General features: G+C 45.0%; 5 protein-coding genes across 5 annotated transcripts in view; 3 read left to right on the top strand and 2 right to left on the bottom strand.

Annotated features, from left to right (window-relative positions):
- Positions 1-22,431, top strand: part of LOC143366758 (trypsin-1-like) — a 356,002-nt gene that overhangs the window by 6,001 nt on the left and 327,570 nt on the right. The window lies entirely within an intron of this gene.
- LOC143366756 (uncharacterized) overlaps positions 1-22,431 on the top strand; it is a 59,817-nt gene that overhangs the window by 30,015 nt on the left and 7,371 nt on the right. The window lies entirely within an intron of this gene.
- LOC143367292 (arylalkylamine N-acetyltransferase-like 2) lies at positions 13,447-15,477 on the bottom strand. Its single transcript, XM_076808930.1, has 3 exons — positions 15,290-15,477; positions 14,019-14,521; positions 13,447-13,654 (listed from the first exon to the last, which is right to left on the bottom strand). The coding sequence occupies exons 1-3, from the start codon at positions 15,422-15,424 to the stop codon at positions 13,447-13,449; spliced, it is 846 nt and encodes a 281-aa protein (XP_076665045.1). The 5' UTR covers positions 15,425-15,477.
- LOC143366959 (uncharacterized) lies at positions 17,146-18,409 on the bottom strand. Its single transcript, XM_076808462.1, has one exon. It carries the CDS (start codon positions 18,175-18,177, stop codon positions 17,215-17,217), a length of 963 nt encoding a protein of 320 aa, XP_076664577.1. The 5' UTR covers positions 18,178-18,409; the 3' UTR covers positions 17,146-17,214.
- Positions 20,039-21,805, top strand: LOC143366917 (uncharacterized). Its single transcript, XM_076808386.1, has 2 exons — positions 20,039-21,157; positions 21,249-21,805. The coding sequence occupies exons 1-2, from the start codon at positions 20,350-20,352 to the stop codon at positions 21,725-21,727; spliced, it is 1,287 nt and encodes a 428-aa protein (XP_076664501.1). The 5' UTR covers positions 20,039-20,349; the 3' UTR covers positions 21,728-21,805.

Below are 22,431 nucleotides of genomic sequence, written 5' to 3'. Positions count from 1 at the left end.
TCCCTCTCCCCCAAGAATTATTTCGAACGCAACCGCAAGGGAACGGGGTGCATAGGTGAAGCGAAGTTCTCAAACGGTGGGCAAATTTGCGCTTCACCCTTCACGCGCCGAGTTTAAGCTTTCCGCGTAATTGCAATAGTCCGCGAGTTTTCGCGTACATATTTTATTGCTCGTCCAGCTTGGCGATTCGTGCCAATAGCGGACGTTCGTTGCAGAAAGCAGGAGAACGCCACGTGGGACGGGCAAGGAATTTGAATACAACTGGGGCAACAAAGTAACGCGGGTGGATTTATTATTCGCTGAAGCCGGCCCTTTATTAAAAACATCTCTCGCAGTCTCTTCCCGCGCTGGTTGACTCTGTAAATGAATTTCTGCGTCAGGAATACCAATTACGCCGGCGGACTAACGTTCCTGGCCGGATCCCCCTGGAAACATTCCAATTCTACGAGAGGTCTGCCAAGTGCGTTAAAATCTATCGATCTGCAAATTGCAGCTAGAGCCCATATAATCTCCGCGGCGCTTTTAGAACCGGCGTAAAACGGCACCGTCACGGTATTGTCTTCTACATAAGGAACGTTTGTACGTTGTAATGGAGCCAGAAGTTGATGGTCCTCCTAGGTAGTTCGCTGCATGTTCGGACGCGTAATTGCCACGTTACAGAAAACCCTTTGTTGCAGCTGTTTACTTGAAACTGCGTGGTATGTCATTACATTAAGACACAGGAGACGTTAAGGCCCATTGTACGCGATCCGATTTTTTAACGCGCGGTACTTTTGCGTTACCGGAATTACGGTTCAGGCAAAAGACGTAAGGTGATTGTCCCAATTTCTGCTCGTGTCCCTATTTCTGCTCATTTCGTATTTTTCTTATTATTATAAGCGTCACGTTTGTACTGTAGTTGCAACAAAATAATTTTAAATTATTTGAACATTTACGCGAGTGTTGCACGAGCTTTGGGCTAATCAAAGTGCAGCATAAGCAACGAAAAACTTTTGAAATGAGAGACTCATGATTTTTCGACCGTGTTTTAGCTGGTTGTGGTAAGGAACAGGGTCACTATTCGATAATTGGGCAGAGAATAGTTTTTGCAGTAAAGGTTCTTATTTAATAACAAAAACAGATACCGTATTGTGCTCTGGATTTAGATTTTTTACTATTTTTGATTATTTTAAGTAGAAAACAGGTGATTAGGTTTAGGGTCAAGTGAATCACCGTCGTGTCCGCATTTCTACTCACCAAAATTTTAGTAACATAACCTGATAATTTAATATATACATGGATGAGACTATAACTCCTGTAGAAATGTTAGCAATAACTCAACCATTTTGCGGCAAAATAACGAATGTGTACATTGACCTTATCGATTATTTTGTACTGAAAGACCGTATGTACGATTGCGACGATCGCACGTTTTCCTAGGAAACTGCGGTAAACATTGCACGCAACGTGGACGTCCGTCGCCGCAAATAAATGTACATCGCCTAATTTAATTTATAGTACTTCAGACCGCAATTACGTTGCCGTACCATCGCCGCACGTTAAAAAATCGGATGTGTGCAGCGGGCTTAAGTCACCTACAAACACGAGAATCCATCTTCAACTTACAGAACAGCATTTTGATGCTTTACTCCAGTGAAGCTATCGTTATAAATAACGAAATTACCACGGAAATTGTTACTGAATTACTGCCGCAAGGGTAGGTTGTAAAACAGCAGGGATGCTTAACCTCGCCCATTCGTCGTTCAATTAACGGCAATGTAGATTTGGTGATGTAATAAAGACGAATTATTATTATAAATTCGTAGAGTTTCAATAGTTTCTAATTTTAAACGAAATTATCGGGGTAGAAGAATGTGGGAGACGGAGCAACGACAGTTCGGAAGTACGAGCTTCGTTAACGGACCATCTTTCGCGATTAAGCAAAGGAACAAAGACGTTTGACCGCGGTCGCGGGTCGTAAATAGCACGCGAGTCTATTTAAACTTTTCCAATTACTTTGATATCTTCGGTATCGTCGGCGGCACGGCATCTACGCAGACTTCCAAATAGACCAGGCACCATTTCCTGGTAAACGTTTCATAAACAAGCCTTTGCGCGGCCCATCCGAAAATTGAATTGGCGAAGTTCGCTCGGCCTGCGTGGGAGAGCGGAAAACGCCGTGGCGGTTTCCGGTAGCGGCACGACATCGCGCGTCACGCTACCCCCGCCAACAGTCGTCCATTTTCTGAACGATATTTTCACAGACAAGTTGAACGTCACGCCGTCATGAGGCTTCATTTATTCGTATTCGACTCACGGAAAGAGTCCAGCAAGGTACTTAAGGGGTCACGCCACCCTGAGGCGCTCGAAACAGCACTAGACGATTTTTTTATACTGATACTATGAGGTTGAAAATTATTTATTTTCTTCTTATGGGTAGAGCATGTATTGGTGCATATATTGTATAAATACTGTACAAAAATATTAAAAAATGACCGAGTTATTTGTTCTCCCGCGAAGCTCGTCCGCCGTTACACGCGTGATTAATCTAACAAATTATAACGAACATGTTCGTCTGAAATCAAAAACCCGATGATTTTCGTGTTCCTTAATAAAATACCTACGATGTAGCATAGGGATTTGAGAACAAAAAAATTATTGCACAAATGAGAGCAAAGTGAAAAAAATTATACGTTTTTCGCATGAAAAAACGAATTTAAACCATTAATTATATACGAATGGGGTATAGGATGGAAAAACTGATATGCTACATCGTAGATAATACCATTAAGAAGAAAAGTAGAATGGTAGCTACCTGCTGCGGAATATCGACATCCGCGCCTCGTTTAAAGTCTACAACTCGGCTATTTTGGGGAATTTTTGCGTCTACCATGGCTTAAATTATTCTTAAAACTTGACGTAATAAGAAAGTGCAAAGAAAAAAAAATCGTTTTCTCAAAACATTGAGGGGGGCGTAACCCCTTAAGCATGAGCAAACGGCCAGCGTGAAAAATTTCGTTGTTATTTTTTGCTAAGCAATACTCCTCGCCTGTAACACCAGTCTGTGAACTTTCAGATCTCCACCCTCTCGTTTAAGGATAATAAGGGTGTAACACTTTGCCTTTGTTAGATACGTCGAGTGTAAATAACGACAAAGTTTATGCGTAATCCTTGGTGTTGGAGGGACGTTACGGGAGAGAGACGTTCAGTGCTTGACGCGTTAGTAATGTCCTCGAGGGTGGAAGTCATCGTTTTGCTGCCTTTCATTTTTAAATCGCGTTCGAGAACGATCGATGGGGAGGGAGGGCTGGCAGTAAGAACGCGGAATTACCAGAGGAGAAAAGTGTCCCGGCATAAATATTAATTGCGCGTAAAATTGTGTAGATAAGAGGGATCAGATTCCATCCGAGGCAGAGAAATAAATCGTCCGCGCCGGACGATTTAACGTACCGTGTAAGTGACGATGAAGTTTAAAACGGGAACTTTATGTAAGCGAAGTTTACGCGGGGGCGGACGTAATGGCCAGCCGGAGTAGAAAAGTTATTGAATTGTTCATCGTGGCTCGGTTGGTTATCGATTATCCGCGGCTGCTCGAAGCAGATAAAATTTAAACATCCCTCGAACCTACTGCCTCAAGTTACGAGACCATCCAATTTATCGCTATCTTTCAATGCCGACCCGGCGCGAGAAGATGAAACGTGTAACGATCAATCTGGTTCTGTGACAAGAAGCACTATCTATTATCTGTGACACGACAGCAACTATTTGCTAAACCAATCTCCTTGCGATTAGTCGAAATGATTTACCATTCACTTTTATTGCGCAATTTTCCGCTCGAGAGGAATTCAAACACCTCCCCCCTATCTCTCATAACTCTCTAAACTTTGCTATCGCTAATTTGAGTAATCACGGCCTTCTTTTTTCCCGGGAAAATCAATGCCTGCGCGGAGATTCGTGTAGGCGAATATTCCGCGGCCAATAATTGGGCGATTCGTTCGCTTTACCGTAATTTCTCTCGGCCGTAATTTTTCCAACGGATGAACGGAAACCGCAGGCTCCCTATCCGCTTAAAGTCACACTTTCACGGTTTTATCTGCCTGCGGAACCGTCCGTGGCGAGATTCAGATACGCTCGTTCTATTCCAGCTTCACCCTCCTTTACCGCCGAGCTCGGCCGTCATAAACTGCGGCATTTCGATTCGAACTCGCGTCTGGCGAAAACGTGCATATCCGTGGCGGCGGAGCTAAACGAGTGACAAGAGTGTTTCTGGGTCAACGGGATGGAGAGAGGTGTCAGGTTACGTGTGCGGAACTGTAGAGCAAGGCGAGACCGTAGATTTTAAACAGCCCTGCAAACATCGAAAGCCGTCGTCCCCGCAAGTTTCGACGAACTTTCATCTCCAGATCCTTGCAATGTTTCACAATTTATCATTGAAGTTGATTTCAAACAAATGGGAATCTCTGAAGCAGCCAGTCATCGCTATCGCACTAAACGTCCCCACTGCTTGGCGCCAACATCCAGCAGTTCGATAATCGCAAGTAGATAACACCCCCGGATCCCCATCGAGCAGCTTTCCCCGTTCGAAGTTAAGAACATTGCGGAGGGAGAGCAGCGAGGCTCGGTAATAACCCCTCGTGTAAACAATGCGATTTACGACGGACAGAGACAGACGGAGCAGTGCAACATACGTGGCATAGCGTTGTAACAGGAGATCCAGTGCGGCATAGTCTCCGGGCTGGCAGATATGCGCGTGTCGCGATTGTATAGGGCAGCGCGCATGTGTTATCCACTCGTGGACGTGCATGTGCAGGCATGCATTCTGCGCGATGGTAAAGGGTCCTCCCTAATTGTTGATACGGTGTTCTTGGAGCACCCACCCCCCGGCCACTTCGTTTTGCTATATGCGTTCCATTGCGATTCGTGGATCAGGCCGGTGCACGTGCACGCGCCGCGCCACACCACGCTCTATTACGTGGACACGCCGTCGACGTGGATGCGCGCGTTCCTTGGCACGAACATACGTGTTAATGAATCCTTGCACGGTGAGTTAGGTCCATCTGCCAAATGGACGTGCACGGTGCCAGCAGCCGAGCCCTAATTAACGGGACGCCCGCGGAACACTCCGGCCCGTACGACAACGATATGATTTTCCAAGCCAACCGCCGGTGGGGAGAGCGGAGCATCTACAACTGCTGGGTTTCGATGCCAGTTCGGTCGGGTAACGTGGCCGGGGGCTACGCGAACCCTTATCGCCGATGGACACGCCACCGTCGCGAGATATTCGACGATGGTCGACGGTGTAGCGCGGTTACAACACGGTCTCGGGGGTGCTCTGAGATAGGTCGAGCGATTTTTGCGAACGGAGGACACGCTTCGAAGAGTGCCGATGAAAAATGGTATTCTGTTTCTTGGCGGGAGTAAATGTAGCAGCTTAATCAACTTTAAGAATTAGTATTCTCGACGGGTGCGCTAGCAGCTGAATGGAGTCATTCAGGAAATGAAAGAGGGCGAAGGGAATATTTGAAAATCTTTCCAATTCGTTTTAAGAATTAACAGCGAATTCGGACAAAGAGGTTTCGGTGAAGGGATAGCCCTACATAGGGAAGTAGGGGAACAAAGGAATTAGCAGAGTTGTTCGTGCTGTTTTTAAAGAATACGACCACCGAGTTTGACTGTCTCAAATGCAGCATAACTAGAATAGAGAATCTTCCGATTACTGCGAATTTTCTCGTATTCCCTTTGTCAGCGAGTCGCACGACTGCGCGGGGATAATTCGTTTAATGTAGGTATAATACATAATAAAATAGGTCCAGAGATTATATCTCCCCTTTCATCCAATTCCAGCAAGAATCGACCAACTGGAATCTACCTTGTACTACACGAAACATAGAATATTGATCCATTAAATACTCGATAATTGCTCGAAGAATTATTGAAAATTCTCTTGAATTTCTGCTCGTGTCCCCATTTCTGCTAATTTCGTATTTTTCTTATTATTATACGCGTTACGCTTGTACTATAGTTGCAACAAAATAATTCTAAACCATTTAAACATTTACGCGACAATACGTACATCACTATTTAGAGCATTATATATTTAATTAGAAATTACTAATAGTTAACAATCTTGAAATATCTTTGTTAAATAGCTTTTGAATTGGTTGATTTAATATTAAAGAATTAATCAAATACTCTGCAAATTTTGATCACAAACAAATTTTTTACACCTTCTTTATGACGAGTTATCTTTTAAGGGGTTATGCCGAGTCAGGCGGTCGAAAAGACGCGAATATTTGTGAATTTTTTTTGAAGAAGCAGAAGCGTATATTTTTACAGATCTTTTTGCGCTTAAAAGAGCAACATTTAAAGAACATTTGGTAATTTTTTCGTAGAAAAATATTTACTTTTATAATAAAATAACAAGCGATATCCAAGAAGATATTTTAAAAATTTGGTTTTGCGGTGAGCATTGCCATTCGGAACCAGATTATCTAAAATCAAAAAACAAAAAAGATTTCGTTAGTATATTAATGTATATTAATATATTATAAACTTAAATATTTTTCTACGAAAAAATTACCAAATGTTCTTTAAATGTTGCTCTTTTAAACGCAAAAAGTTTTGTAAAATTATACGCTTCCGCTTCTTCAAAAAAAAATTCACAAACATTCGCCTCTTTTCGGCCGCCTGACTAGGTTTAACCCCTTAAATGAGCAGAAATTGGGACATTCACCTTACTTGAACTGACAAACAAGACGAGTTAATGACGCGTCTCGCGATCAGCCCCCGGAGAAAAGCATCGTTCGAAGAAGAATGCTTGCTGGACGTAAGAAAAAGGGTGGGTGGAAACGGTGGAGCGTCGAGCTGTAAGACACGGAAATCAAATTCTTTCGTCGGTCAGCGTTGTCTGTCGCACCCAAAGAACCCGACGCCCGATGTAGACGTTCTAACCAGAATGAAAGTGGTACTGACCCCTAGCTGACACAGGTGAATGCTGTGTTTCGGGCCAAGCCACGATGGCTCGCTGAAATTCGTGACAGCGGTAAAAATTGTCCGTCAACCGGACGGACGTCGAGACCGTCGTACGGGTTAAACGAGCTTAACTCGATTTCGACTTTCGCCTGGAACGGATCGATCGGTTCAAAATTCCACGACGATGATTGGTAGCGATGAAGCTGGGGCGCTTATCCATTCGAAAGCTCGACAGAGTCGTTCTGACGGGAAAGTTTAAATCGAGTTCATATTTCAAACGACACGTTGAAACGGTGCACGCATGGGTACGCAGCATTCCCCGATCGGAACCCGTCATTTCTCTCCTCAGGGTCACATTTACTCAGATCTTTCGATCATCGTCGTTGCTTCCAGTGGAGCTAAAATCTTGATCGAGTGTAACTTAATCGAGGGAAGACATCTGGATCTCTGATCAGTAAAGGTTCATTTTACCGCAAATCACGCGCAGCAACACTTTCCTCTTGTGCCATAAATCACAGAGAGGTTTATAACAACTAATGTATAATTATACCCATTACCCAAATTCCTGTTTGCGCTGAAATCAACACAAAAGGCTAACACGTCCCTCATGTATTTCAGAAGCATTACTACAGAAATCACCGACTAATCTCAAAGACCAACGCCGCGCCATCGAGCGCGGTACCGCCGAAATCGATCCAATCAACTCAATTATGAAACTCATCATGAATTACCAGCATCGGTTCGAGCAATCATCGGGATGTGCGCTTCCCGAAAATTACCCAGGCCCGGTTCGAAGGCTCGTCGACGTGGATGTCGAGTGATTAATACCGGCTCGTGACCGACGGCGGGGCGTTCGCCATAGAGCGCGCCGTCTACCATAGGAATGCCAGCTTTGATAAGACCATGGGTAATAACGGCGAGTCCTGTGAACGCGGATTAATGCGTGCGAATTCCACATCGGGGTTGAATCCTTTAACGCCACGACGATCGTTCCACGTGAAACAATTTCGGCGGAGGAGGGGGGATGATACCGATGCTCGGGGCACGCATGGTCGCGATGATAGTGTTCGCGACGGAGGGCCCGGGAGGGGAAGAGGGAAGTCTCTGGCCGAACTATTTCAATTCGGGCAAACAATTCCCGATATTAGTGGAATTACGAGCGCTAGACTCGCGTGTTCCGCTGGAATACACGGCGACCCGCTACAGGCGAGTTGGAATTACGCAGATTAAGCTCGTTCACGGCTTGTCCAAGGGCACGGAGCCCACGGCGAACGTCGCCTGGGGCGTGTTCTTCGCTGCTCGAAAAGGAAGAATCGCCTTTGCAGCGACAGCGATTCTCTTTCTGAGGACTGTAACGCGCCCGTCCAAGTTCAAGCGGCTTTGGATTAGTATTTTGGAATGAAACCGAGGCCTTAGAAAGGGGCACCACTTGACAATTTTTCTGATTTCACAGAGTATTTACTTAAATAATTTATGTCCTGCAACGAAGCAGGTGAAAATTACGAATTACGAGTAATTCAATTATTATTAGGGGAGAGCGGGTGAAAATTACGAATTACGAGTAATTCAATTATTATTAGGGGAGAGCGGGTGAAAATTACGAATTACGAGTAATTCAATTATTATTAGGGGAGACCGGGGACAAACGTAACGGCGTCACAAAAGTTTCCAAAACGTTTGCTTTATATAGTTACGCGTGTTTAGTGTTTCTATTGCTTCGCGGAGTTACGCTGAGCAATACGACGATTCGTATACCGTGGGCAAGCTGATTTCGTTATTTCGATCATTCAGGTGAGTGTCTCCTCTGTTGGTTTTTTTTTATAATATTCATAATTAAACTATAGACATTGATCCAATTATTTGTTAGAGCGTTCTTAGATAAAGTCTTTATAAGTTCCTGTATTTGATTTCAATAAGTCTTGTATAGTTTGTACGTTGTAACAGTTCTATGCTGAAAAACATGGCTGGGGACAAAAGTAACACGTCACTACGGGGACAAAAGTAACATGTTTCTGTAAGTTTAAAGATGCCTCCCTAAATCCCAAAAGAGTTGACTCCAATATTAACAATAGTTTTTTAAAAAAAATCATAAATTAAATCAAATACATAGTATCAAAGAAATGTTTGAAGCTGGTTATGCTTTTTTATCGTTAGGTACCTACTTAAAATATGTTTATTTAATGTTTGTTTCTATCGTTTCTGATAATAAAAAATCCTATTTTACTTTGGACGAAGTGTTTTTACTTAATTCTACTCAGAATAATTAGTATTACTTTCGTCCCCATGGTATATTACTTTCGTCCTACCCCTGCAGGACAAAAGTAACAATGACAGTCACTGCGGAAAATCGCCATAACTCTTTGACTGCCTATCATGGAAGGCTGAATTTGTGGTCAAATGAACCACCAAGAAACACACTATCTTAGGGCATAATTTTCGTTTTCATATCTGTAAGAGGTAATTGGCAGCTAGGCCAAGTGTAAAAAGTGTTACGTTTGTCCCCGCTCTCCCCTATTATTTATTTAAACGGTTTATTACGATGGTTCTCCCATACTCGGCCCTTATGGTCCTTCTTCGTCATGCACTATTCGTCAAGATTAGTCATAATAGCATTTTAAATGCCGTAAAGGCCACTAAGGGGAGGATTCTCGTCATAGTGCGCTTTAAAAATCGACCAGTGGAAGGTATCACCGTCATCGTCGCAGCTCAGACTTAGCCCTCCATTCCCATGAAGGAGGAAGATCGACGTCGATCGTAAGTAGGTATACTATCCATGATGGATTAGGATTTGAGTCGTAGCGACTGCTCGTTCAGTTCGTTCGGCGCCGCCTCTCAAAAACGATCTCGAGCCGATCTCAAAGCCGTAATGATTAATGGAGTTAGGGAGGCGTGCGCAGTTCCCGGTAATACCGTGGCAACTATCGAGTCGGAATTACAGTTGAGAAACTTCGAGGTGAGTTAGGGGACCGACGTCGTCGTCGCCGTCTCCAGGTCCGGGGGAACCTCCTGCTGCTACGTCGTCTCCTTGGCTCCCCAGCCATCCGGCCAACACGTTCCAAACTCGATTTGATTTTGATTCGACGTACACTGGAAACGCATTTAATGCATGCGCTTACGTGCGAATCTACGCGTGTATCGACTAAGTATGAACGTCAACGTCGAGGATCATCCAAAGCAGCTGTCTCAAATAGAGGCCAGCATCTGGAATGCTTCCGAGTCTCTCCTTTCACCTTTCCCTCCACGTTCTTCATTAAGAAAATATTCTTTGCGTATCTAATTCGAAGTCCACGTCCTCGGCAGGCTTTATTTCACATTCCAGCCGAACACGTACTGCTTCGAGTCTGCCTACTGGGAAATTGGCGCCTATACAAGTTTTGAGAGGGTATCATCAACAGGTACCATGGACTTGGTCTAGAAATAGTGCGGGCGGGTACTCGAGATGATGTAAAATTTAATTACTCCGCTCCTGGCGTCTGGGATAGCGCGACGTAGAACAATGCGTGGCATAAAAGGAAACTGCACAATGGGAAACACGCCCGGTTACCTCGAGCACATTTAGCGACGCGTTGAAGATTGAACGTGGCAGTCCTGTTTCGCGTAGAAATCGCGCGGATGGCGGAAGAATGAGAGAACGTTCTTTGCCCGTCTATTCGATATTACCACGGGGTCGAGCGCCGCGTCCGAAGGAATTCAAAGGAGGGCGACGAAACGTCCCGTCGACCCGGATTTCAACCGCAGAACCGTGGCTTTTCCGCTGAGAAAAGCCGATTCGATCGGGGTCAAAATCTGACCGTTAATTTAATTTAGCCTTAAACACCTTTCTGTGTAGGGTAAGTCCGGGTGAGATGGTGATATTTTCGTTTGGAGCCTCCTGCAGCCAACCTATTTGAAATAAAGCAACGAAAATGATGTAGAACAAAACTTCAATCCTTTGTCTATATATCTTTAATAATTTTTCGAGTGTTAATATGTGTTTGCGACGTTAATAATTTTCCCGGTTGTTTGACGCGATTCCGAGATGGGAAGTTTTGAGCGGCAGAGGAACGATATCTTCCGAAACTTGAGCTGCCGTACGTTCTTCATCAATTTCAGCAGCAAGACTCGTGGTACTTGGTTGATTCAAGTGCACATTCGGTTTCAAATTAGTAAAGACCATATTAGATGGACCGGGATCGTTGCTAGGACCATTCTAGGCTATACCTACAAAAACAACCTTCAAAATATCTGAAGTTGACCATCTCTCCCGGACAAAAATTGACCATTTCTCCCTTAAAGCCCTGATAAGAGGATCATTCCCATTTCACTTAGACTAACAAACGGAACCCTGAATACTTTACGGTTAAAAACACTGTGAACAATACACTATCGAAAATAAATCTTGAGAACTAAAAATATTCAGCATAAATAACACAAACAAGGTGACCAAAATATAGATCAAACATTTTGCAGCTCTAGCTTAAATTTCACAGTGGATTTTCAAACCTTTAAAAACGTTCTATTCCAACAGTTTCAACTAAGAATGTTGCTTGTCTATAACACTTTGTACACACGTGGACGCGGCGCCATTTGCCGTTTCCTTCTCTAAAATTTCTGTCACTGCCCATCTCCCCCGTATGACCATCTCACCCTGACTTACCCCACATTAAACGCGCGAGCCACGATGCTCGAGCTAACTCCCCGCGCAGTTTCACCTGTTAATCGAACCTGCGGGTATTTCAGGACAACAGGAAGACGGTACTCCTCAGAGAACAAGGGAAATCTGCCAGTCAAAAGGACAAAGCGAAGAAACAGCTCGTCGTTCCTCTAGTTAAGGAGCAGCGGCGTCGCGCTCTTCACGCCTCCATTGTACGGACCTCCATTTTCTTCCTTAACAACCCGTAACGTGGTTGTATTATGCGGAAACGGGTCAACAGAGGGATTCTATCAAGATCAAAAACCCATTTGGAGGCGAAATTGCAGTTACCGTCCATGCGGTTAGTTAAACACCGAAGCTTGCCCAGCTCGTTGCGCATTAAACATCTTAGCAATACCTGGGGGCTACGATATTAACGAGTTCGATAAAGTTGAGAAACTTAAATACTGCAACGAAGAGCATAAGCTTCGATTACTCGCGGAGCACAAACCTCATCTAACAAGGAGAGTATTTCGGGTGTCCGCCTCCGATCATTTTGCTTTTTGGATATGTTACAGAGGACCGAAAAATAAGAAATACGTGTTTTTTTATTTTTCCCCGTTTTCATATTTGGGGGGTGAAAACTGCGTTCGAAGTTAAAGTTGAAAAATCATTTTTGTGGATTTTTGAAAATCTGGTGAGTCAGTCATATTTCGCATTCAAAGGCACAAAATTCGTCCATTGACACTATTCCCCTATCTCTAATAGTTCTCGAGATATTCCACAAAAATGATTTTTCAACCCCAACTTCGAACGGAGTTTTCGCCCCTCAAATATGAAAACGGGGAAAAATAAAAAAACACGTATTTCTTATTTTTCGGTCCTCTATAACATATCCAAAAATCAAAATGATCGGAGGCGGACACCTGAAATACTCTCCTTGTAAGTAAAATCCACTGGGACGAAATTTGCATACCCCAGAGCTGCCGTGTCCCTTATGGCCGTTGCTATTCTCCCCGTTTCCGAAAGCATTCATTTCGAAATTGGAATCGACGAACAACAGCGCGTATTAACATTGTAGCTCATTTTAAACGAGAGCGCGCCCTATACCAGCCCCTCCCCCCAAATCAAAGGCAATCTCATAAAACGACTGCGGTCGGATGGTTAAATTATGGTGGCCGGGGCGTGTTTGCAGCCGCCGTTTCCGAATTCCGGCAATAACAGGCCGGTAATGGACGATTGAGCGGCCGTCTGACATTGTTTTACAAATGAGTCAACCCGGCCCGCGATAGATCAATTCGCCCGGCAATTTGCCAGCCACTTTCGGGCCTGTTGACGCGGTAAAAATGCGCGGCCGCGCGATTTATGCGCCGCGGATCGGTTTTATTTCGCGCCGGTTGCTCGTTACGGGGACGAATCATCGTGCTCGTCGACAATTACTTTTCTAACGATCCGCCACCGCGCGTTTAATCGACGTTCCGAAACGATGCAGCGGGGCTCTCCATCCCCGGTGCCGAGCTCGGCAGACAAATTCGCCAGGGCTCGAGGCTCCCGTGCCATTTCTAATTCCGTGGCTGGCAGAAGTCGAACTTCCAAGCACCCGGGCCGAGCCAATAGGTGCTTACAAGACAAATATCGGGGAATGTAATTTGAGTGCTATCGCGTATGCACCCCTTCGATTAATTAACATTCATGTGCTCGATAATTTGGGCCATTCAGCCGGACGGATTCATTATTGCAGCTGTAAAAATGCTCGAGTGCTTTACGGCTAAGAAAGCTTTCACTATTTACAGAAATTGATTTATTGGTACATTGCAATACTTATTAGCAGTGCTAGTTCGATCAGTGGATAGACTATTAAATGAGCAAGCGTCAGGAGCACTTTATTTCGTCTCTGGCTTCATTTTTTTAACCGGCGCGAGAGGCGGACGATAAGTTTTATAGTACGTGAGGTGATCGATGAACACCTGGCATATCGTATGCGGCTCCTTGACGCACTTGAAGACGAGCTCGCCGTTTCTCACGTACTGGCCGAACGGTATGCTCCAGACTGCCTCCCATCCGAAATTTTGGCTTATTCTCGCGCAGTACCTGCAAGCAAGTGAACCTCGTTACACCGAGAATGCGTAGAAACGCCAGGAAATAGTACAAGCATCGCTTCAATTTTTCACAGAGTAAGAATGTTTTACACTTGACGTGAACTCTGATAAACTCCAAAGCCACGTTGCACCCCCGAATCGCGTATTCCCAATAGCACCCACGCGTCTATCTGCCCTCTACCGTCGTCTGGAATCCTCGAAATTTCTCAAACCAAGGGACGCTCCCTCGTCCTGCGGTCGATCCTGGGATTCCCAAGGATTCACCAGAATTCGAATTGGTTCGCGGGAAAATGGCTCGAATTTGAGACACAGTGGCGCACGAGCTACCGCACCTACGTGCCGGGAGTTCGACTCACTTGCTGTTGCACTCTATGGAGAACAACGGGTAGCCACAGTCGCGCGCCAGCAGCCAGCTCTCCTCAACGAGCCTGGTGCCGATCCCCTGGCCACGGTACTCGCTGTGCACCGCTAGGCTGCTCTGCTCGAAGGTCCTGGAGACGCAGTACCGCTCCCAGAGGTTGGACTTCTCCGCCACGTAGGCGAAGAACTCTATTATTCGTCGGATTGGGGCTGGCTCGCAGCACATCGAGTACTCGTACAGCCTCTGCCCGTCAGACGGGAAGCCCGCGCAGTTCAGAGCCGCGCCAATGATGCAGTGGTCCCTGTTCACGGCGATGATCGTCATGCCCTCTTTCACCTGGTAGTAGAGCATCTGCCGCCAGCACGCCGGCGCCTCTGATCCTGCCAAGCCGATGTTGACGACCGTGGGCTCGTTCTTGTAATACTCCTCGCACATGAAGTCCACCACGTTCTCGTAATCGGGCGGCAGGGCCAAACGCGTCGTGTAAGCTGGACCGTCCTGGAAGGATGTTGATAAGAGGTTTATGGATGGCTCGCGAGGTGACTAATGGAACTTTGTTTGCCTATGGTCCCGTGCCCTGCCTTTCATTCTCTAATGGGGATCAACTGATTAGGTCGCGCGGGCGCGCGGAGTAATTGCGTGGTAGATTTTGGTGGTGAAAGTTGGGGTAAGGTAGAGGGCGGTTAGGTGGAGACCGGAATAGAGAAGACGTGGGTTCGCTACCAATCTTGTTTAGTCTGGCTATTGAGGTCATTGAATTTTACTCGGAGGACAAAGCGAAGCTTGATTTCAAGCGACAAGACTGCGTCAGGTGGCATCGTTTTTTGCCAGCGATTGGTGAAAACTAAACTTGCGAAAGAGTTTAACACTTGGTTGGCGATTGAGTCACGTTTGAGACACGGTGTCTGGGTCGGGTACGTAAAATAACGATGTAGAACGTTGGAACTGGAATTTGAATTAAAGTGTTCCGATATTTCTATTATAAATTGTTGCTGAATAAATAACTAGAACACTGTCATTAGCAGTGCTTTAATATTGAAGGTGTCAATTATTCCAGTGCATGGATATGGGAATTTGATATTCTGCATTATATATCCTGAGTGGCATGTAATCGCATTTCACGCGGAGCTGTCAGTTTCAATTTATTTAGACAGAAATGTCATTGGTTTAGTTATGCACACTCCTATAGGTTATCTAAACGTTTTTGACATTCGTAAAGATATTCGCAATGCCATTCAGCTTATGGAATATGTAAATAAAACTTACGCTACATGCTATTTTCAAATTTCTTTTCGTGATGTGATAATTAGCTTTCCTTATTCCGATTCTGTTGCAATTCGAGGTAATCTTAAGGCATTTGACGATGGAACTGACGAATGACTTTAATAGCAACGCAGTCATTCCGTTTCGTTTCGTATTTCTTTTCGATAAAACCACATTTCCCTTATCACAAATTATTTACTAGCTTCTTGACAGTTAAAAGGCACATGCACGCAGACACCTTTATTGGTATTGAACGATTGCCTCGTTTCTGAATTCATTTATTCATCAACCCTACGATAACTTCCGCCAAGTTTGACCTTTCGGAGCGACTTCAGAGTGCTATTGATTGTATAATATGTATGAAGGGCACAGAATGATGTTTGCAAAATAAATATCGGCATTTCTCCTCTTTGATGAGTGAAAGGATGAATAATGAAATATGAATGTGACTTGTGAAATGCATCGGGACTTCTCGAATCGAGACTCTCGATGCAAGTGATTAAAGTTTATATAACAAAAATTCAAGTTTACGGGATAAAGATGATTGTGGTTTATCAAAACATCAATGAAAATATAATTTTAATACAATTCTTGTCATTTACTACGTTCCTACAAATCCTTCCAGGATTAAATAACCAACAGCAGCAAAGGGAAATGACCCCCAGTTTCATAATCGTGATAATACGAAACCTACATTAACGATGGTTAATGACGGCGCGTGACATCGCATTTCGATATCGCGACAAAATATTCCGCTCCTGATATTAATTCAATAAGCGTAATTATTTCGACGGGGTTGTTTGATCGTCCAAAATAAACGGTGAACAGGAATTATCGCGTACTAAGGGAAGTTGAAACCATTCAACTTCGACAATTTAAATATCGGTTATTTTTTAATGCTCCGTTAGGAATTCTCTCCGACGTATTTGGTATTTATTACGGATACCATGTAACTTCAATTCAGAGCCCCTTCTCCCTTTCACGATACCGATATCCTGGCGCATTCTGTCATCGAATCTTTTAGCAACAATTTACCGTAAATTACAATTTTACCTAGCCCCGAATTACATATCGTCCTTTTTCACGCCCTCTTATAAGAGACCACAAAGTATACTTGCATCAATTACAGCCTTTTATACCCATTTCACCCGATATAAAAAAGACTGCAATCTATCGGTGCAACGATGCTCGGGCATTATTAATTTCCATTAATCAAAGCAGCCTGGTTGCTGACGCGAGAAACAAGGCTACGTCCGCGATGCAGTGTCGAATCATTGGCCGCTATCGCGTAGATCGAAACAGGAGAAAAAGGAACGGAACAATACGTCCTGATGAACTACGGGGAAATATGGAACTAGAATCTGGTTCCCCGTTTCGCGTCGAATCGATGACACTAGAAATGAGAAATTTCGAGCTGTGATGGAAATGTTACCCCACAAAAAAAAAAGGGACGAGAGTGGATGCAGTGGGTGTGGAATAAAAATCGGAAAGAAAATAGATTTTCCCTGGACGTTGAAACGCGTCTGTTTAGAGGAAGAATATTACTGTGTCTGAAATTTGTGCAGACCAAATATCTCTTTATCCCCACACCTTTTCGCCTTAAATGTATCTAATTACTCGTGGGATCGAAGGGCTGCACACGTTGATTTTATTACAACGATCGGATATTTTATCGAGAACAGTTTATAATTGCTAATTAAATAACAGCTAATGTAACGTGTAACGCATGATTACTCTCAGTCGAGTATTTATCATATTATGTAAATATGTCGTGGCAATTTGTTTACTGTGCAGAAATTCTTGATTGATTGGATGTGCGAGCAGAGCCAATCGGATGGGAGAAAATTACAAAATGCTGGTTGTTTATTACAAAACGTTGTATATATTACACATGCCTGTACATATCGCTGCAGTCTTACCCAGAGAAGCTAACGCGCTTTCGGTTCAGCGAAGCCAAACCTTTTACCCTCGTTCTTGTCGCCCTGTTTCGCGAATCCCTGCAAGTTCTCAAAGAATCCATCGGAACCGCGTCGAGCGTCGTGACCTTTGGATTCCCCATCGACCCGGGAGTTCCTCGCAATTCCCTCTTTATGGAGTCCCGCCCCGTCGAGGCTCGAAACCGTGCCGTCACCTTCCCCGAACGTACCCTCGGTGGCAATATGCTTCTCGTTGTATCGTCCATGTTTCTTCAAGTGCCCACCGTGATCGTCGTTATCATAGAAATCATGGTCCTTGTTGTACTCATCTTTGTGATACACATTGCGGTAGCCAGTGGCTTTGTGATCCACGTTACCACTATTCTTCCTCCGATGACTTTCACCTCCTCTCCTCCCGGCGCTCTCCTCGTCGTGCCCTGAATCATTGTCGCGATCAGAGTGCGTCTTCCTCCTCCCACCATCCTCAGCGTACTCCGTCCTGTGTTTCTTCTTCAAGCGATCACCCTTCTGCCCCTTCTCGAAAGAACCCACCCTCTGGTGTCCTTCATCGCTTGTCTCAATCTTAGAATTCCGATTCACAGACGTTTGCCGGGTGTCCTTGCCTTGGCTCGACTTCCCTGGCACCTGAATTACAGGGGAAACCTGTAGTACCTGCGACTCTGCGTATTTCAGCTCCATATGATCGACTCCTGGCGGTTTCACGCCCGCGTAATGAGCAGGCAGCATCTCCGCGTCGGGCTCCAAAGGCAGAGTCGTGAGACGTTTCATACCCACTCGAGGTGACCGTATGGGGATTAGCCTCTTCTCGTAGCCAGTCCCACGGGGAAGATCATCACCACGTGTCTCCCTGAAAGCGTGGCTGGCGTAGATGGCCCGCGTCACCGTCGAGTGTACGCAAACGCAGAGGACCGCGTAAACGGCCTGCCACCCACTCCTCGAAATTCTCATTTTCATTCTCCAGCACTGTCGCCTGGTCCACTTTGCCCTCCAATCCTAGAATTTAATCTAGCCTGCCTGCATCCCGGGTAAACAACGAGCAAGCACCGTCTCCCAAGCACGCCGACTCGCGGATACGCGTTCAGATGTACTCTAATCACGCAGCCATAAGCTCAGCTCTTTTATATGTCGACTCTGGCCGCTCGAATCGACGCGATCGCCACTCTCGCTCGCATTCGACTGCACAATGCATTCGGAAGGACGGACCGCTGGACGTTTCGACAAAGTTAGCTCGGCGACCACTTCGCGGTGAAATTTTCGCCACCTCGACGATTATTGTCCAAGGCTTCGTGTGCTTAGCATTGTGCTCCGTGGTAGCTAATAGAGGAGGCGACCGCGAGCGCTGGAGGGGTTTCGAAATTGCGAGGCGTTAGATAGGTAGGTTTTTGCTCTGCTATTTCAACGGAGGCCGCAATTGTAGAGGATATTTTTAATAACGCGAGATAGTACGTGATCTCTGATCTTTCGTTACTGTGACTCCTGTTTCGTGCGAATTTGTACAGCGACAAATGCGTTTTATGTAACCTGTCACTTACTTGCGTGCGAATTTTTGCGCAGAGTCGTTGGATTCAATTGGATTCATCGTACTTTCCGCGACCGCGGGTTCTTTAAAGTCGCCGAAGAGCTTCCGTTATATCTTACAGGACCAATCAAGCAGCCACGGCAGCGGGCAAACAATCGCTGCTCGAATCGATGTCTGGCTTCAGCTTCACGCTACGGGGCAAGTTTCTGCAACTGGAGTCTACACAAGAGCGATCTTGCGGGTAGTTAAAACTTGTCCATTTCGAATTGCATTTCACATTCCGCTTATGCTATCCTAGAAAGTAGGTTTCGTCGTAAAAACGTCAGGCAACGTTGACTTTCGAATCGGTTGAGTGTTCCGTCGCTGTTACATGGGCGACATATCGATAACTGTCTTATATCACTCAGTGACTTGTAAAGTTCTTAGAACGGCGTACGATATTGTTGCTCTTTGGAACTCTGCATGGTATTTTTCGGTTCAGAGCTATTCCTAAGAAACAATTTACTTTTATTTCTTATTGGACAGTGTCCTAGTCTTTTTTGTCTCGACCCCCTTTTTTAATTCAGATAACCTGCACCCTTCTCCCCATATAAGGTAAGGTGAATTTAACCCTTCGTTGACACACCTCCTTTTTCGATCAACTTTGACACACTGGGTGGTTTACACCCACAAGAATTTTTGAACGACTGCCATTCGTATCTAAAGAATTCAATCGTTATGAAAAAAATCATGGGTCAATTTCAAGGTCTCTAGAATGTATTCCAATAGTTGTTCGATTTAAATTTTATCACAGTTTTTGTAAAAAAATTCTGGATTTCTATATGTCGAGAAAAAACGAAGGAAATCTTCAAAAAATTGTAATTGTTACAAATTTCAATATTACAAGCTATGGATCTACAGAGTTGTTGTTTAGATACACTGTTTTGTGGAAAAAAATAGTTCGTAAGTCGGCTTTGGAGAAAGGGTATTTATTTTGCATATAGAAGGTTAGCTATTTCACTTACTTAGTGCGATGCTTGTGCTTGCATCTGGGTTACCAGTTTTTTCTTATTTCACTTATGAAAAATAAGTATTACATCATTAATAGAATATGGCAATGTAGCCACATTAAAATACATAAGTGCTAAGAACCGTAAACTAAAAACAACCGCGGCGACCCCCGAGAAAACACTTCGCGACCCCATTGGGGCAGAATCTTGACACTATTATCAGGAATCCAAGACTGATTCATCATCCTGTGCGAAGCAAACACCCTTTAATCCTCGAGGAAGCATGTCACTACGAAACTTTGAATTGAAATCGAGCGCTGATCGCACGTCGACCTTCCGCCGGCACGTGTTACGCAAATCGTGGCTCCCAGGAGCGGCCAGCAAGTAGAACAAGCCGTCAATAACACGGCGTACTTGAATTATCGAGCTCAAGCGTGGAACGCTGCTGGTTCCACTCTGCGATCCCTTATTCGCCCGTGGCAGGCCACGTTCCTCGTGTATATATAAAGCAATGCCGCCAATTGGCACACGCACCAGTGTACCATTCCGGTTCAACCTCGAGGAGTAACCAGTCTACAACAACGCCACCGTGATCCTGGATCGTGTGCGCACGGCGCCATGTCACCCAGAACGCTGCTGATTTGCGTGCTGCTTATGGTGGTTAGTGGAAACGATGCGTCGCCGACGAGGGAGCGGCGTATGACGACGGCCAAGATGAGGGCGAGCGATCTCGATGGCTCTGCCACCGCGTACGTGTACACCCAGCAACAGGGTCTTCCGGTCTACTACGTGCAGTACACCAATCACGGAAGTGGACGATACTACCATGCACCGGAGGCTGTGCAGTACGTTGCACCTGTTGCTCAGGCCGCTCCTGAAGCGCCGATTTTGCTCCCCTACGCGGCTGCCGGGGATGTTCCTGGCGCGGACAAACGGACACACGAGGAGACCCTAACCCAGGCCGTGGCTTATAACGACGAGCAGTTGGCCAAACACGCGGCCGTGCCTGTAAAACCGGGGCCACGAGCACCGTATTACGGTTCCGAAGAGGATGCTGCTCAGGGGCAGGGCGAAGGGGTTGGGGCACGTAAAGATATCGAGGAGGATCAAGCTGGAGAGAGTGACGAGGATGACAGCGACGAAGACGATGAAGAGAATCATGGGGATAGTGAGATCAGCCTCGACGAGGGGATTCATGGCGACCTTGGTCATACAGCGAGGAAGTTCAACTCTGGTGATGGACACGGTTATAGGGGAAACGGTGGATCTGACGTCGATGGAGGTTCCTCGTTTCAAGCTGGGGGTGGCGAGGAGCATGCGACAGAGGAGCACTCTGAGCATGGTGAAAAGGGGGACAAGGGTTATAGAAGCTACAAGAAATTTAGCGATGATGAACGTGGCTCGCGTGACAAGGGACATAGGGAAGGTAAAGTTTTTGAATATTACTGTACGCTCTTTGAATTCGTGGTCTTTATAATTTGATTGGAGTGGAAATGTAATCGATGGTGAATGTCCAGGGTACTACAGCAACAAAGGTGGACACGAGAAGGGGCACGTGGACGAAGCAGAAGAGCACGGTTCCCACAGCGAGACGGAGAAGAGCAAAGAAGGCAACGACTACAGCCACTCGTCGTCCTACAAGAAAGGCCAGAAGACCAATGGCTTCCACAATGTCTACCACAAGGACGAGTACAAGAAGGAGACGGACTTCTACGACGACGATCATAAGAAGGGGCACTTCGACAAATTCGAGGAATTCGACAAAGGCTACAAAGAGGTCGAAGGTGGCTTCAAGAAAGGCGGCCATCGCTCTTCTGGGCACGATCAGCAGGACGGTGGAAAGAAAGGATATTACGATAAGGGGCATCATCAGAGTCAGGATCAAGGCTACGAGGGTGAAGAGGGTGGGAAATCTTATCATGAGAACCACGCGGGTTATGCGGTGGATACGGATACCAAGTCAGCCAAAGTGCACAAGTTCAGTAAAGATTCGTAATGTTTTTTAAAATTGTAGGTATGTACTTGAGATTTGGCTACGTCCTCTGTTATTGTTTTATTTGTATTACAGTCTATGTCTGGCAATAAAAAGGACGTCACGTTTACGCATTTGTTCTAATGGAATTTTCCTTAACTTATTGTTAATATTCCTGAGAATCGTTTCTCGAAGAATGGTAACAGTTTCTGGTAGACTATCATTATATTAAACATCAAAGAACTTAAATGTTAAGATTAATATAATATGATGTTTAATATAATGATAGTTGTTTGTTAAAAAGCAATCGACAGCATGAAATTTTGGTTGTTACTCAATCCCATGAAGTAACTTTTCTGGAAAGTGTTATTGACCCAATTTTTTTTGTAGTAAGTAGCGTACTGTACCGTGTCCAACACAAAAACGTAAAGCCATTGAAGTATTGCGAGAATCTATTGCCACCTGACCGGCAGCTGTCTTTTATCGTGTCTAATATCGTAGACGTATTGCCAATGTGAAATTTTGAAACAGTCGCTGAATTCCGTACCCTATGGTAGGTATTTTAGATCAATTTTTAAACGGTTTTAATATTATATTTGGACCTTGTTTCTGAGATTGTATGAATACCACATCACTAAATCATTTCGACGTGTGATCCATAAACTTTATGCACAAGTATTAGCACTGGGGTCTTCCCTAATTTCACCCAAACAAGCAAGATTAGAAAA

The sequence above is a fragment of the Andrena cerasifolii genome, chromosome 3, assembly GCF_050908995.1.
Source record: "Andrena cerasifolii isolate SP2316 chromosome 3, iyAndCera1_principal, whole genome shotgun sequence".
NCBI lineage: Eukaryota > Metazoa > Arthropoda > Insecta > Hymenoptera > Andrenidae > Andrena > Andrena cerasifolii.
This window is presented reverse-complemented; position numbering and strand designations above follow the sequence as displayed.